Consider the following 18130-nt stretch of genomic DNA (forward strand, 5'->3'; position numbering starts at 1 on the left):
TTTAGTTTTTTTTTTTCATTTGTGGCTTCTTAAGACATTACCCTGAAATGTTTTAATTCTTCTGGGAAATGGACTTGCATGGAACACTCAGTTTAGATTCATTCTCCTATAGCACAGAAGCAGGCCTTTCAGCCCATCTAATCCGTGCCATTCCTTGATTGGCCCCATCCACCTGCACCTAGAATATTCTCTTCCATAACTCTTTCATCCAGGTACTGTACATATAAACAACTGCTCTTAAATGCTGCAATTCAACCTGCAGCTACCACCTCTGCTGGGTGATGGTTCAATACACCCCTCGGTTAATCAGAGGGTGCATGATATTAAAAAGTGTAGGAACCCCAGCTGGGATCTGCGCTGACTTTCCGATGCACCAGTTACTCAAGTTCAAATCTGTTCATCTTACCCCTGCCATCATTTCCTTAAATACCAGCAACATCCGTGTAATTTTCCCTGGATTCTTTCACGATTATTCAGATCTTGCCTTCAAGTAGCTGATGAGCAGTCCACACAATTCTGCAAATCTAGATTCACAGTGTCTTCTACAACTTTATCGTTAACATCCCAATTCCCCTGACCATGCCCTAATTTATTAAGACTAATATTCCCGGAGCTCTCTTTAAAATGCCATCGAACTCTAGTCCCACTTTCAGGGGATTCTGGATCAGTATTCCCATGTCAATTTATTTTGTCACACAGTGCAGACCTTTCCCATTCACTGTGTAAGTCATGTCCTGGTCTCCCCTGTCAAACTGCAGCAGCCCACCATTGTCCGCATTAAATGCCCTCTTCTAGATTTAGCCCAACTTTCCAGCTGGTAGAGAACACTGAGCAACTTCGGTAGCGTTTCTCACTGTCTCCTACATCCCCATCTCAGTATAATCCATAGATTTGCCGGTCCAGCTTGGTACATTCCCTCTTTCATCTAAATCATTAATATTAATACCAAGGAGCCCGTCCCTTTCCCTGCAGCACCCCGCAGGTCACATGTCTCTATTCAGCCGAGATGTACAATAATCTGCAAGCATTCTCTGGCTTCTACCCGTGATTCATCCTGAATTCTACGCACCTTACCGTTTTGGACCAGCCTGCCATGCAGAATGTTATCAAACACCTTGTTAACGTCAATATAGGCAAAGACCCCCACATTCACTTCATCAAGCTTCTTGATAATTTCCTCAAAAACGCTTATAATCAGATTAGATAGGGCCTGCCAGGTTGACTATCCCTTTCTATCGAAATCTTACATATATCATTCCTTGTGATCCCTTCCAATAACTTACCCAGGCCTGATGTCAGTTTCCCTTCTTATGTACCGAACCTTCCCAACACAAATGAGAACATTATGTCTCTCCTCTGTTCGGCTGGCACATCGTCTGTAGTTATGATCATTTTATATGTCTCTGGTAGCATTCGTGCAGTTTCAACACTAGAGTCCCAAATGCTTCCAGGGAATATGTTGTCAAGTCCTGAGATTTATCCATCCCAATTCAGCTCAACAGAGCAAGCACCTGTTCTGTAAACTGGATACAATCCAACACCTGGCAAACGTTTCCTCATTTCTATCATCTCTATAGCTGCCTCCCTAGTATATGCACACCCAAGGAAATCATTGAAGATCTCCCCCATTTCTTTTGGCTCCATGCGTACATGAGCAGGCTGATCTTCAGAAGTTCGTTTGTCCAGTTAATGGGGCTGTAAGGAAACAACAGGTTTTCTCAAATAAATATACTGCCACCAAATAGTTTGTTACTCGTGGAAATGTGCTCATTACAGTAGTTATTTATAATAATGATTTCTGGAATGAAAAGCTTAATGTATGTGAAGCATTTACTGTCACTGGGCCTGTTCTCAAAGGGATGATGGGGCACGCTAGCAGGGGGAAATTCATTGAAACATAGCAAATATTGGTGACTCCATAGAGTGGACGGATAAAGATATTTTCATCAGGAGAGGTGTCTTGGAACAGAGAACAAAACCTCGCGAACCACTGAGTTGTATCTACAAATCTTCTCCTCCATAATTCTATCCAGTAGCAGGGTCAGAAACTGGTCTGTATAGTCAACTGTACTTCTACATTTTTCGAAGCTACAACTAATTGTTTAAAAATTTTTAGTCGCTTAACTAAGCAAAGAAGGAAACGTCATGAATATCACCACAACGCAGTGTCATGTAGTTTGTAAATAACAGATAACCGACTTTTAAAGCAGACTGATCATATTTAATGACCAGCTTCAGCACTGCTGAAAGTGCTGTGGAGAAGGAGATGACAGCAGATCTACTGGTATATCAGTTTGAACATTAAAACTTTGCTGAGTGTTCAGTATTCATTGTGGTCATAAAGAAACTCACAGCATGTGAGTTTGAGACTGTTACTTCCTTTTTCATTTACTTCTGGTGGGCCTCTTCCTCAGTTACCAGGGTAACAGCCCACCAGAACTTCAAGGAGGGTTGAAAGTTTTATCGCACTGTAATCACTGTGGATACACAGTAGCCTCAGAAACAGGTGTGGATTCCAGGATGCTTTGAGCATTTACTGTATGGAATATATGATGCCTGTGTTGGAATGAAGAGATGAGTAATGAATGTTGGGATTGCATTTATGGAAATCCTTTCAGGCTGTCACGAACATCTTGCAATCAGTCAATATTTGTGTATCGGTAGAAAAGGCATATCTTCTCCCTCCACTCAACAATAAAATAATCAAGAAGTGGTTTTCAGTTTACCTGCGGAGACTAGCTGAAATATATCCGTGTCCGCGCTGTGACCCAAGGCCCAGGATCCAACCCCGATTCCCGTCCAGACAAAGCTGCCACTGGTTACTGAGATTTATCCATCACAATTCAGCTCAACAGAGCAAGCACCTGTTCTGTAAACTGCATGCAATCCAACACCTGGCGAACGTTTCCTCATTTCTATCATCTCTATAGCTGTCTCCCGAATACATGCACGCCCAGATAAATCATTGAAGATCCCCCCCATTTCTTTTGGCTCCATGCGTACATGAGCAGGCTGATCTTCAGAAGTTCGTTTGTCCAGTTAATGGGGCTGCAAGGAAACAACAGGTTTTCTCAAATAAATATACTGCCACCAAATAGTTTGTTACTCATGGAAATGTGCTCATTACAGTAGTTGTTTATAATAATGATTTCTGGAATGAAAAGCCTAATGTATGTGAAGCATTTACTGTCCCTGGGCCTGTTCGCAAAGGGATGATGGGGCACGCAAGGAGGGGGAAATTCACTGAAACGTAGCAAATACTGATGACTCCATAGAGTGGACGGATGAAGATGTTTTCATCAGGAGAGATGTCTTGGAACAGATAACAAAACCTCACAAATCACTGAGTTGTATCTACAAATCTTTTCCTCCATAATTCTATCCAGCAGTGGGGTCAGAATGTTGCCTGTACTGTCAACTCTACTTTTACGTCATTCGAAGCTACAAAAATTTGTTAGAATTTTTAATCGCTTAACTAAGCAAAAAAGGAAACTTCATGAATATCACCACAATGTGTTGTGTGATATATTTTGCAAATAACAGATAACCGACTTTTGAAGCAGACTGACCGTATTTAATGTCCAGCTTTAACACTGCTGAAAGTGCTGTGCAGAAGGAGCTGACAGCAGATTTACTGGTATTTCAGTTTCAACATTAAAACATTGCTGAGTGTTCAGTTTTCATTGGGTCATAAAGAAACTCACAGCATGTGAGGTTGCTTCCTTTTTCCTTTACTTGTGCTGGGCCTCTTCCTCAGTCACCAGGGTAACAGAGCACCAGAACTTCAAGAAGGGAAGATTTTATCCAACTGTAGTCACTGTGGAGACAGAGTGGCCTTAGGAACCAGTGTGGGTTCCAGGATGCTTTGAGCATTTACTGTATGGAAATAAGGCGGCTAACTAACCTGGTCGAGGTCTCACTCAACAATAAAATAATCACCAAATATGCTCAGTTTAGATTAGCTGAAATGTATCCGCGTCCGCGTTGTGACCCAAGGCCTGGAATTCAACCCAGATCCCCGTCCAGACAAAGCTTCCTCTATGTTACTATTCCGTCATGGGTTGGTTCAGGCGTGTTAGATTTGAACTGGGAATAGCTGAGACACTGCAGCACGTTACTGGTCAGTAAAAAATCCTGGGCCATGGGTTATAAGGCTAGGATGGGGAGACCAGGAATATAGTATTTGCAGTGTTTGGGCTTCGCCCGACCCCATTGCTTCAACAGATGGGACTGGCCTTTCCTCCTTCTGGAGGTCGTTTGGAATCAGTGAAGAAAATGATCTGTCTTTCCTCTCACAGTGAGAGGCTGTGAGTTAATGGGCTGCTCCGTGTTTACCACTGAACATGGTCGGGGGTTTAGTGTTCAATCCGTGTTTGGAAAGTCCCTCTCACTGTTCCCTGTCTCTCAGTTAGTGGCAGTCAAATAGAAACTCCAGAAGGAGAAGCTGAAGACAGGCGTATCGATATTACAGAGGTACCAGCATTACAGTGGTGAACAGGGAATTACAGAGGCAGGAGAGGGGAATTGGCCAAAATTGATTGGAAACGATGGGACGGCAGCAGAGCAGCAATTTGTGGGAAGTAGTTCGATTGGTAAAGTTGTAAAAACAAACAGAAGACAACAAAAAGTCATAAGAAAGGTAAAGGTGAAATACTACAGAAAACGAGCCAATAATATTAAAGATGTTGCTAAACATTTCTTCAGATATATGAAGTGTAAAAGAGAGGCTCGACTGGATATCAGAAAGCTGGAAAACGACACTGGGGAGGTAGTAAAGGGGGTGGGGCAGTAATGGCGGCCGAACTGAAGATACATTTTACACCAGTCTTCATAGAGGAAGACAATAGCAGTGTATTGGAAGTTCCGGGTGTCAGGGGGCATGAAGTGTGTGAAGTTAGCACATTTCGAGAGAGAGATTTCTTGGGAAACTGAAAGGTCTGAAGTTAGATATGTCACCTGGGCTAGATGGCATGTACCCCAGAGTTCTAAAAGCGGTGGCTGAATTGATCGTGAGACATTAATAATGTTCTTTCAAGAATCACTCGCTTCTGTAATGGTTCCGGAAGTCTTAAAATTGAAAATGTCACTTCACTCTTCAAGAAAAGGAATGGGGCAGAAGGGAGCCCATATGTCAGTTTGTTTGACCTCAGTATTTAGGACGATGTAGAAGTTGATTATTAAGGATGTGGTCTCAGGGTACTTTGAGATCCGTCAGAAAATAGGACGTAGCCTTGCCTGATAAATCTAATGGGGGGTTATTTGAAGAAATAACAATCATGATAGACAAAGGAGAATCTGTTGATGCAGCACATTTGGATTTTCAGAAGGTCTTTGTTACGCTGCCACACATAAGGTTGCTTAACAAGCTACGAGATCATGGCGTTACCAGACAGATTCTGAAATGGATAAAGCAGTGTTTGATTGGAAACCACTCCCAGTGACTCGTGATACTCCACAGGAGTCGGCTTTGGGACCGATTCTCTTACGTCATATGTTAATGATTTGGAGAATGGTATTGATGACTTTGATGCAATGTTTGCAGGTGGTATGAAGATAGTTCGTGGAACATGTGGTTTTGAGGATTTAGAAAGGCTACAGAAGGACATAGAATAATTAGGAAACTGGGCAATGAAATGGAATACAGTGTCGAGAAGTGTATGGTCATGCACTTTGGTAGACAAAATGGAAGTATTAAATATTTTCAAGATAGAAAAGAAAACTGAGGTGCAAAGGCACTTGGGGATCCTTGTGTAGGATTCTCTAAAGTTTGATTTGCAGGTTAAGTCTGAGGTGGGGAAGTCAAATGCGATGTTAGCATTCATCTCAAGAGGAATAGAATATAAAAGCAGGGATGTAATGTTGAAACTTCATAAAGCACCGCTGAGGCCGCACTTGGAGTGTTTTGAGCAGGTTTGGGCCTCTTAACTTCGAAAGGAATGTGTTTTACCTATATAGGATTCAAAGGTTGTTCACGGAAGTGATTCAATGATTGAATGGTTTGTCATATGACCGGCGTTTGATGCCTCTGGGCCAGTATTCACTAGAATTCAGAAGCATGAGGGGTGACCTTATTGAAGCCTGACGAATGGTGAAAATAACTTTGATAGAGTTGCTATGGAGATGATGGTTCCTCTGGTGGGATAGTCTACAAGCAGATGACCGTACCTCAGAATAGAGGGGCGCCCTATTAGAACGGGGTGAGCAGGAATTTATTTTACCATGGAATGTTGAATCTGTGGAAGTTTATCTTTTGCCACAGGCAGCTGTGGTGGCCAAATTTTTGTGTATATTTAAGAGAGAGGTTGATAGATTCCTGATTGGTCAGAGCATGAAAGGATATGGTGTAAAGGCAGGAGAATGAGAATGAGAGGAAACTTGGATCAGTCATGATGAAATTGTGGAGTAGAATCGGTGGGCCAAATGGCCTAATTCTGCTCCTATATCGTATGGTCGAGTGGGGATGGAACATAACATAGAACAGTACATCATAGGAACACGCTCTTTGGGATCAAACCTGGAATCATTTTCCTGAACTGCCTTTTAATCCTCTCCATTGTTAACGCATCTTTTCTTATGTTAGGGGCCCAAACCTGCTAAGAATGCTCTAAGTGTTGCCTCATCAGGACTTTATAAATTCTCAACAGTACATCCTTTCTTTTATATTACAGTCCTCTTGAAATTAATCCAAAGATCGCATTTGTCTTCTTCACCACCGAATTATCCTGAACACTAACCTGCAGGAAAACTACACAAGCACTCTCAAGTCTCTTTGCACCCTTTTCAAATATTTTTTGGCCCAATTTGTCCATTATCTACACACAATTAAAATCTGCTTATTATTCTCCTGTAACTGGGTGCAATGAAAATCCTGCTGAGCCTGCCATCCATACAGATCAATGGAACAGAACAGTACATTGAGGTGATATCAGATAAACAATAACATTAGGTAGCAATGCATTATTGTTTCACAGAAACAGCAGGGCAGGAAGACAAATGGCGCAAGGACATAACAAGTTATATTGTGAGGTTAAAGTCCACCTTATCTTGCTGGGGACCGTTCACTTTGCTTATAACAGCAGAATGGAAGCCGTCCTTAAACCTGTTTGTAGTGTTTTCAATTTCCTTTCTATATTCTACCCAAGTAGGATTCCAGGCTGTCCAGCGTTGTAAGGTAATTCTGTGCCTGCTTTACCGATCACACAGGAACTACAGGCACAGTCCATGGTGGGCAGACAGGTTTCCGTGATGTCCTCAGCTGTCCACAGCTCTCTGCAGTTCCTTGCAGTTATGAGCAAAGCAGCAGCCGTACGAACGTGTGCAGTACCCTGATGGGACACTCTCCATGGTAGATTGATGAAATTTAGTGAGGGACAGAGGTCATAATTCAAAGCTCCTGTTGTTTGCTCCATTTTTATCATTTGAGAACCGTTTTATTCATAATTAATTTATATCCGCGTATTGCTGGAGGGCAATCTGTGATTGTCATTGATCCTTTCTCCCACGTAGTTTCATTAGCTTACTCCATGACGATTTTGTTCAACCTCTTTCCAATCCGCATCCCTCCACCGCGAGGATATAGATGAACCATCTTGTCCAACCTCTGTACAGTCTGGTTCCCTCCACCTCAATGATATATATATCAAATATCTTGTTCAACCTCTGTCCAGCCTGCATCCCATCACCTCAATGATATATATCAAATATCTTGTTCAACCTCTGTCCAGCCTGTATCCCACCACCTCAAAGATATATATCAACCATCTTTTTCAACCTCTGTCAAGTCTGGTTCCCTCCACCTCAATGATATATATCACCCATCTTGTTCAACCTCTGTCCAGCCTGTATCCCACCACCACCATGATATATATCAACCATCTTGTTCAACCTCTGTCCAGTCTGTATCCCACCACCTCAATGATATATATCAACCATCTTGTTGAATCTCTGCCCAGCCTGTATCCCACCACCTCAATGATATATATCAACCATTTGTTCAACCTCTGTCCAGTCTGTATCCCACCACCTCAATGATATAAACATCTTGTTCGCCCTCTGTCCAGTCTGTATCCCACCACCTCAATGATATATATCAACCATCTTGTTAAATCTCTGCCCAGTCTATACCCCACCAACTCAATGATATATATCAACCATCTTTTTCAACCTCTCTCCTGTCTGTATCCCACCACCTCAATGACATATATCAACCATCCTGTTCAGCCTCTGTCCAGCCTGTATCCCAACAGCTCAGTTGTTATTTACCCTTTCGGTTCCTTCTCTCTGGAGTGTGCCTTGCATTTGTAGCTTGTTAATGCAGCTAACTGTTGGGTTAATTTTAAGCAATTCTAGATCTGTATTCCCATGTAAGTTCACTCTGTCACATACCACAGACAATTACCATTACCTCTACAAGTCATACCCCGGTTTATCTTGCAAAATAGCAACAGCTCGCTGTTGTTTACATTGAATTCCTTCTTCTGGTTTGTAACCTGACTTCCCAGCTGGTCCAGAGCGTAATGCACCTTTGGTAGCCTTTCTCACTGCCTGCTACGTCCCATCTCGGTATTTTGCACAAATTTACTGCTTTAGTTTGCCACATTTTCATCTGTTATCTCAATCATTAATGATAGTACCAAGCACCCAGTCGCTGTCCTTGCAGCACCTTGCGAGTCTCATGCCTCCATTCAGAGAGGCCACCATCTGCCAGCAATCTCCGGGTTCTCCACTTGCTTCCTCCTGAATCTTATTTACCTTTCCCTTTTGGACCAGCCTCTCATGCAGAATAATTTGATTAGACATGACCTGCCAGTTTGACTATCCTTCATCAAGCCCAGTATTTCGAAAACTATCAATTCCATTTCTTAAAATACCTTCCAAGGACATACCCAAGACTGACGTCAGGATCACGTGCCTATAGTATCCCTTCTTATTTTTCTAGCCTTTCTAACACAAATGAGCAAAACCAGCTATCCTATCCTCTGGCATATCATCTATACCTCTGTGCATTTCATATGTCTCTGACAGTGTTCAGCAGATTGTGCACTGGTCTTCCACAGGCTCCGAGGGAACACCTTGTCAGGCCCGGGATATTTATCCATTCTAATTCACCAAGCACCTGTTCTGTAATCTGCATACAATCTATAACAAGACGAACTTTTCCCGATTTCTATAGTCTCTGTATCTGTCTCCCGGGTAAATGCAGGCAAACAGAAATCATTGAAGATCTACCCCATCCCTTTCAGTGCCTTGACTAGATAGCACGCTGATCATTTTTGACAGTTAATTGGGCAGTACGAAGTAGAACATGTGTCTCAATCAATTATTCCGCCACCAAATTGTCTGTATCCGAGGGAATGTGCTCATTACTGTTGTTGTTTACAAAGTTCACAAGAGTGATTCTGGAATGAAAAGTTTTATGTATGAGGAGCATTTGGTGTTTCTGGGCCTGTTCTCAATGGAGGGGTGGTGACTCCGGGACCAGGAACCTCAACGAAATCCTGAGGTCTGGATAGAGTTGATAGGGACAAGAGGTATTCAACAGTAGGGGAGTCTATTAACTGAGGTTACAAGCTCAATCTATTCAATTGTATCTGGGGACCTGCTCTTCCATCATTCTGTCCAGTAACAGGATCTGAATTGAACCTGTATCAATGCCTGGGGTTGATCATAGATATAAGTTATTGGCAGCCACAAAAACAAGATGGAATTTTAACCACTTAATTGAACAAAGAAGTAAACTTTATGTTTATCACTACAATCTTTTTAAGTATCCCATAGTTGCCATTTGAAGCAGATAGGCCTCAACTAACAACGTGTTTTGATTTTTGACCAGCTTCTGCACTGCTGGAAGTTCTGTAGAGATGGAAGTACCAACAGATTTACTGGATTGACCTCGGGACAGGGTTCAAACAGCAACTGGAATTTTAGCTTCCCCAGTACAAAACGGCTGAGAGCTCAGTATTCATCTTTGTCATAATGAAACTCAGAGCATGTGAGGTTGTTCCTTATTTCCTATTTGCAGTTAGTTCTGCTGAGCCACTTCCTCCATCACCAGGGTAACAGCCCACCAGAGCTACGGAGTGTTGAACATATTTATCGCTCTCTGGTCACTGACCCTCAGTGACCTCAGGAGCCGGTGTGGATGCCAGGATGCCTTGAGCATTTACTATATGGAATATATGATGTTTATGTTGGAATAAAGAGATAACAATGAATGCATGTATTTATTTATGCAAATCTCTTCAGGATGCCACAAACATCTTGCAGTTAGCCAATATCTGTGCATCAAAAAGACAAAAACCTGTACAGGGTTTCCAGTGATTTATTTACAATTTTATATTAAAAGCGTTTACTTGTAGTTTCACTGTGGGAGAAGTGGCGGCGAATTGCACTGATCCAGGTCCCGCTCCGCAATACGATAATAAACAGAAGCGCTCAAATTACCTGCTGAAGACAAGTTAAATATATATTCCCACCCACTGGCGACCCATAGCCCGGGTTCCCCGCCCAGTTACAGCGTCATCAAGTTCTAGTTCTATTATGGGATGGAGCGGAGTGTTAATTTTAGAACTGGGATTAGACCATACACTGCTGAATATTACTGAATGGAAAGAGTCCTGGGAATGTTGGTGCTTGGTCTATAATCCTGGGATGGGACTCCAGGATTACGGAACTGACAGTGTTCTCCGGAGAGATATTACAACTAAACATACATTTACCCTCCTCGCTCGCAGCCTGCTTTCTTCTTTCAACAGGGATCAGTCTCTCAACAATTCCCTTGTTCATTCATCCCTCCTCACTGATCTCCCTCCGACAATGTATTCCTGCAAGCGGCCTAAGCGCTACACCTACCCGTACACCACCTCCCTCACCTCCATTCAGACACAAAACAGTCCTTCCAGGTGAGGCAACACTTCATCTGCGTATCTGCTGAGGTCGCTTATTGTATTCCCTGCTCCCGATGCGTCCTCCTTTACATTGGTGAGACCCACCATAAATTGGTAAACCGTTTTGTCGAGAATCTCTGTACTATCTGCCACAGGGGAGACTTCCTAGTGGCCTAAGTATTTAATTCTGATTGCCATTCAAAGATCTCGATCAATGGCCTCCTCTTGTGCCAAGATGAGAACGCCCTCAGGGTGGAGGAACAACACCATCTGGGTACCCTCCAACCTGACTGTATGAATGTTGAATTCTCCTTCCAGTAAACAAATCGCCCCCCATCCACTTCACTCTTCTCCACTCTGAACTTTCATTTCTGCTCACCAGCCTATTACTTCCCCCGGGTCTCCTCTTTCCCTTTCTCCTATTGACAACTCTTCGATTCTTTATTCTTCAGCCGTTGACCTGTCCATCACTTGACTTCACCAATCACCTTCCAGCTCCCCTCTGTCTCTTCCCCCTGGGTCCCCTCCTTCCCTTTCTCCTATTGACAACTCTCCGATTCTTTATTCTCCAGCCCTTGACCTGTCCATCACTTGACTTCACCAATCACCTTCCAGCTCCCCTCTGTCTCTTCCCCCTGGGTCCCCTCCTTCCCTTTCTCCTATTGACAACTCTCCGATTCTTTATTCTCCAGCCCTTGACCTGTCCATCACTTGACTTCACCAATCACCTTCCAGCTCCCCTCTTTATCCTCGCCGACATTTTTATTCACATATCTTCCCCCTCCTCCTCAGGAATGAAAAAGGCTCAGTGTCCAAACTGTCGACTGTTCACTCTTTTCCATACATACTGCCTGGTGTGCTGAGATCCTCCAGAATTTTGTGTGTGCTGCTTTGGATTTCCAGCATTTGCAAGCTTTGTCGTGTTTAAGTGTGGCAATTACCGTAATACTTATTTGTGCTTTGCTGAGATTGTGCCTGGAATATGGTGTAAAATCCCGCTCCCCATACTAACACGGGTTATACAGACCAAAGAACAAACTGTCGGAGGAACTCAGTGGATCGGGCAGCATCTGTGGAGGGAAATGGACTGTCAACATTTCGGGCCGAGACCCTCCCTCTGGACTGAGAGTGGACAGGAAATAGTCAGAGAAAAGAGGTGAAGGGTGAGGATGGGGCAAGAGCTGGATCCAGGTGAAGGGGGGGGGTGGTGGGAAGGTTGAATTAGAGACAGGGGTGGGAGGTGAGTGATTGGGACAACACGGGGCTGCAGAAATGGAATTAAATTCTATGGAGAATTATCTAACAAGTAAGAGTGAGCTTGTTTTAGAGATTCACCAGACTGATTCCTTGAGGACGATGAAGTCTCATTGATCGTCTTCACATAAAATAGAAGCCGGCAGATGTGTGGAGACCGAAGGGATCGAGGAAATGAGGATCGTGGAGAAACATGTGGCTGAGATGGGAGAGCAGCCGCCATTTTGTTGATGGTTAGAGGGGCTGAATGGCCACCTCCTCCTGTTTCTCACTTGATGTTTCAGTGCTGCTGTCCAGCGAGGCTCCGGAGGAATGTGAATAGAAATTAGTGTTTATAAACGTAGAAGTGATTTCAATGAAACCTGCACAATTCTTGTTCGGGTGGGAATTCAGTGTCGGACCGGGATGAGAATTGATCCAGTAACTCTGAGAACCGGGTGGTGGAGCGATGGGGACGGGGAAGATGCAGAGGGAGAGATTAAAAGTGTAGCTGGGCTAAATATGAAATAATATGTAAAATGTGGCTGGTAGATCGGACAGTGTGTGAGGGGCGAAGAGTAGAGTCACCGGTTCAGGTGGGAGACCCTCCACCCGTCACGTGATCCAGGTTCTCGCTCCCATTTCAAACACAGATCTGCAGCATCTCAGGTTTTCGCTTCCGAGGCCCCGCCCCCGCTCTCACAGTCTCCGGAAGGGCGATGGTTTTCGTTCCGTTCTCTGTCGAAGCGGGTCGTCAGCTGGGAGCCGGAGGACCGATCGCTGTCTGCGGGAACAATTGATCAAGTTCTCATCAGTGAGTATTGATAACCGGTTACTAGGGGTGAACGCGACCGACATTTTCCCATCGGTGAGTACTGAAGCCAATCCCGGGGGAAGTTGGGCACCTGATGATGGGCAGGGAGTCCCGTTAACATCCTCGAACCGGTGGTCTCGTCCCGCTTCCTGAATACAACCTGTCATGGTCGGTCCGGGTTATGGGACCTTCACACGGAACCGTCTGAGATGAGCCGCCGCTCAGCCCCTGGTGTTCTGGTCGCAGGAGCGGGATGAGGTGGTGATGCCGAGACTGAACCCATCCGTTAAGATGTACCTGGTGAACTTTACCTTCATCACCCTGCCCGGTATCGGATCCACACTTCACCTGGATCGATGCCCGGGGTCGATAATTGTTTTACATATTTCCAGCACACTGGAAGCGGCCGTTTGGCCTGTTGTGTTCTTGCAGACAGAAAGTGTTAAACAGAGTAACCGCATCCTCGGGACACTCCTCCACGTGTATGAGTAGTTCCATCTTTTCCAGTTCAGACAGGACAGTGAAATCCAGATCTCTCACGTCCTCTCGGGGGACTGGGAAGTTTATTTCCATCTTCTTTCCATTACCACAAATTGCCGAAATGCTGACAGTGTTTCCCGATATCTGGCCCTATTAATGCGAGAATTAAGTCTTGTTCATTTATCTGGGTTTCTCGGAAATGTGTACACTCCCTCCAGAATTTCCAAAGGAGCAACCCAGGCTGTCTAATATTTCCACACGATTGAAATGGGGAATCTTTATTTTGTTTTCCATGTACAGAGGTAAAGTAAAAATCATGGCTTTGGTATCATCCATACAAATCAATACATTGCAGCAGTACATTGAGGTAAAACAAATCATTCTGGTTACAGAGAAAGTGAAGTTCAGGTAGATATGTGGTGCAAGGTCACATCGATTTAGACTGTGAAGTCAGGAGTCCACTCGTCACGCTGTTCGCTTCTAACAGCAGAATGGACACCGTCCTTGAGCCCGGTGGCATGTTTCTGTTTTATTTTATTTTCTCCCCTATGGGGCATTAGAAGTGAGAATGTTCAGGGTTGTGGGAATCTTTCATTATGTTGGCTGTTTTACTGAGGCAGTGGGAAGAATAGACAGAGTCCATGGAGGGGAGGTTGGTTTCTATTACGTACTCAGCTCTGTCACAGTTCTCCACTATTTCATTCAATTAAAGGAAGAGCAGTAGCTATATGAAGATGTGAAGTATCGGGATGGGATACTTTCTGCGATGAATTGATAAAGTGTGTCGAGTAGAAAATGACATATACCAAAATTCTTATTGTTTGTTCTGGTTTTGTAATATTGGAATCTGTTATCTACTCGTGCGTACTATTATTTCAGTGTCTGTGTATTGCGGGAGGAACATCAGAGATCGCCCTTCATCCCATTCTCCCATCTGGCTCCATCTGCTCATTCCCTGCCGATCTGGTTCAACCTCTGTCCAGTCTGTATCCCACCATCTCAATGATATATATCAACCATCTTATCCAATCTCTGTCCAGCCTGTATCCCGCCATCTCAATGATCTATATCAACCATCTTGTTCAACCTCTGCCCAGACTGTTCCCAATGCTGCAATGATATATTTCAGCAATCTCTCTTTCAAACTTTGTCTTCATTGTGAAGTTTTGCTTTGCATCTTTTCCAGAATTGTTTTTCTGACAGTTAGGACTACCAGAGGTTTAATTGAACACAGCACGTGGCAGGGTAAAAAGCAGCCATTTCAATTTTAGTTTCACCATTACAAAATGGCTACAGTGTTAACTTTGCCATAATGTAACCCATAGCATCTGAAGTTGAGTTTGTTATTTCATTTTTTGTTTATTTTCGGTGAGACATTTCCTCTGTTTCCAGGGTAACGGCCCATCAGAGCTGCAGCAAGTGTTGCAGTTTTTATCGCTCTGTGGTCACCGCCTCTCAGCGTAGAGACAGTGGCCTCGGGAGCAAATGTAACAGAGTGATAGTGGGAGGAAAGGATGCTGTGAGCATTGACTGTGTGGGATGTGTTACACCAGGGTCAGAATGAACTCTGAACTAACAAATTGGTTGGGGTGGGATGGTATTTATAGTTTAGAGTGGCAATCAGTTTACCACTACTACGGTTGCAGGAAATTTAAAGTGAAGAGCTGAAAATACTGGAGACGCTCAGCAGATCGGCAGCATCTCGGACAGTCTCAGCTCTGGAACTGGGTCTTCCACCATTTCTCCTTTCAGAGATGTAGTCTGATGTACTGAGCTCCCAGCATTTTCTACTTTATAATTTTACATTTCGTTCCTGCTACACTGCAGGAAACATGGCAGCCAGCTGTGCCGGGCAAAATCCCACACAGCAGGAAGATTGTGATCAAATGCGCTCGGTTTAGCTGCTGGGGACAGGTTGAAGTGCATCCGCAACCTCTATACAGACCGGGGAACCAGCCTGAGCACCGGCCCCGGCAGAGGGTCATTAGGTTCCAATTCCACCTTAGTCTGTGAAGCGGAAATGGCAGGAATACCATGACAAATCGCAGGCACCAAATCGTCTTTGTATGGGTGATGATATTGGGCTGGTGACTCTGAGGATATGCAACTGCCAGTATACGGGCTTCAGTCCAGGTTGGTAATTCGACAGTTGGGATCGGAATTTTCTCAGTCTGCAGTGAAGCTGAAATCCCGGGCGGTTGGGCGTTGGTTATGGGGAAATCACCGTCATCTCTGTCCAATAGGATATCATATCTGTCCGGTATTTTGGAGATTATTTAAGAGTTAACTAGAGAGTTGGGTGAAAGTTGGGAAGTGATGCTGTTCATCTGAACTTTGGTAAAGTCTGTAACAAGATCCCGCATGGCAGCTGATCAGGAAGGTTCGGTCACGTGGGATTCACAGGGAGCTGGCGATGGGATTCACACCGGGTTCGAGAACAAGAAGCAGAGGGTGATGACTGAAGATGAATTTAGCGAATGGAGGCCTGTGACACGTGGGACGTGCGTGTCCGTGTCGAGAACTCGTTAATTTGTTATTCGTGCCATTGATTTGTATATGAATGTACATGGCACGCTATCAAATTTGATACAAAGTTCTGGAGTCTGGTTGATATTGCAACAGGTTACAATAAATTTCAAAGACATCTTGGTTAGTTATGGAAATGGTCTGAGAAATGGCGAATGGTTTTCAACTCGAACAAGTGAGGGTTGAAGCATTTGGACAGTCACCACGGTGGGACTGGTATAGTGAATGGGAGGGCACGGAGAGTTGTGGAACAGATTGAGCAACAAAAAAAAATCATTAGTATGCAACACAGACTACGATGCAGATAGTGAACAGATACCTGACTCCTACACAGAACTCAGCTCTGATACCGGGTCTTCCACCTGAAATAGTAACATACTCTCTGTCTTGTTGAATAACTCCAGCATTTTTTTTATTATGTTAAAGATGTTTGCCAACTTGCTGCTTTGTATGTATGGCGTGTCTACATTGTGTTTAACAAAGGTGCGATGTTACAAGCTGCTAATAGCCAGGTAAACACACAGGAACAGGTACAAACAGGCCGGATGAACTCAGCGGCTCGGTTAGCGTCCGGTGAAAGGAACAGTCAACGTTTCAGGCCGAGACCCTTCGTCAGGACTGAAGAGGGAGGAGGCAGGGGCCCCATAAAGAAGGTGGGGGGAGGGTGGGAAGGAGGAGGCTGATAGGTGCCAGGTGAAAAGCCAATCGTGGGAAAGATCAAGGGTGGGGGAGGGGAAGCAGGGAGGGGATAGGCAGGAAAGGTGAAGAAGGAATGTAAGGGGAAAGCAAGATGGGTAGTAGAAGAAGGCAGAATCATGAGAGAGGTATATGAGGTGTATGGGATCCTGTTGAAGGTGGCGGAAGTTGCGGAGGGTAATATACTGGATCCGGAGGCTGACGGGGTAGTAGGTGAGGACAAGGGGAACACGGTCCCTGTTGTGGTGATGGGAGGATGGGGTGAGGACCGAAGTGCGGGAAATGGAGGAGATGCGGGTGAGGGCATCACCCCACCACTAAGGACATTTTCCCCTCTCTACGAAAATCTTTGCTTTTCGCAGGGATCATTCCCTCCATAACTCCCTGGTCCACACGTCCCTCCCCACAGATCTCCCACCGGGTACTTAACCCTGCAAGCGTAAGTGCTACACCTGTCCCTACACCTTCTCTCTTACCACCATTCAGGGCTCCAAACAGTCCTTCCAGGTGAGGCAACACTTCACATGTGAGTCTGTTGGGGTCATCTATTGCATCCGGTGCTCCCGGTGTGGCCTCCTCTACATCGGCGAGGCTTGACACAGATTGGGGGACCGCTTCATCGAGCACCACCGCTCCGTCCGCCACAACAGACAGGATCTCCCGGTTGCCACCCACTTCAACTTTCCTTCACACTCACATTTGGATATGTCCATATATGGCCTCCTCTACTGTATGATGAAGCCAAACTCAGGTTGGAGGCGCAACACCTCATCTACCGTCTGGGTAGTCTCTAGCCCCTTGGTATGAACATCGGATTCACCTCTCTCATGATTCTGCCTTCTTCTACTACCCATAGTGCTTTCCCTTTACATTCCTTCTTCACCTGTCCTGCCTATCCCCTCCCTGCTTCCCCTCCCCCACCCTCTTGATCTTTCCTCTAATTGGCTTTTCACCTGCACCTTCCCGCACCCCCCCACCTTCTTTATAGGACCCCTGCCCCCTCCTTCCTCAGTCCTGACGAAGGCTCTCGGCCCGAAACGTTGACTGCTCATTTCAACGGATGCTTCCCGACCTGCTGAGTTCATCCAACCTGTTTGTACGTGTTGATTTGACCACAGCATCTGCAGTGTATTTGTCTTTAAATACTTAATAACATGTTGACCGGAGTTTAGGAGATAATAATGATCTTACAATCCTTCCGGAGAAAATGTAGTGGTTCTGGACAAGATGTCACAATGTGATGGGTGAGATTGCATTGTTCAGGATGTCAGAGTGATTCTACATAGACTCAAATCATATATTGCCATAGGTGTCAATGCCAGGGGATGTCAAAATGAAAGGAGACGGTGAGATTCAGGTCTGACTGAGAAATCTGTATAATCCAGTGAAGAGAGGAACAGAAGTCTCATCGCCAGCAGCAATATTTCAACCCACACTGCTATAACTGTTATCCATTATTCACCAGAGCGCCACTAGTGGTAGGAGGACCAAAGCA

General features: G+C 44.7%; 1 protein-coding gene across 1 annotated transcript in view; it reads left to right on the top strand.

The window, feature by feature from the left end:
* The window catches only part of LOC140722887 (NACHT, LRR and PYD domains-containing protein 3-like), a 255368-nt gene that overhangs the window by 110866 nt on the left and 126372 nt on the right, over nt 1–18130 (top strand). The window contains exon 2 of the mRNA XM_073037519.1: nt 12748–12933. Within this exon, the coding sequence (XP_072893620.1) occupies nt 12748–12933 (186 nt within the window). The remainder of the gene's footprint in view (nt 1–12747; nt 12934–18130) is intronic.

Source organism: Hemitrygon akajei, unplaced genomic scaffold, assembly GCF_048418815.1.
Source record: "Hemitrygon akajei unplaced genomic scaffold, sHemAka1.3 Scf000092, whole genome shotgun sequence".
NCBI lineage: Eukaryota > Metazoa > Chordata > Chondrichthyes > Myliobatiformes > Dasyatidae > Hemitrygon > Hemitrygon akajei.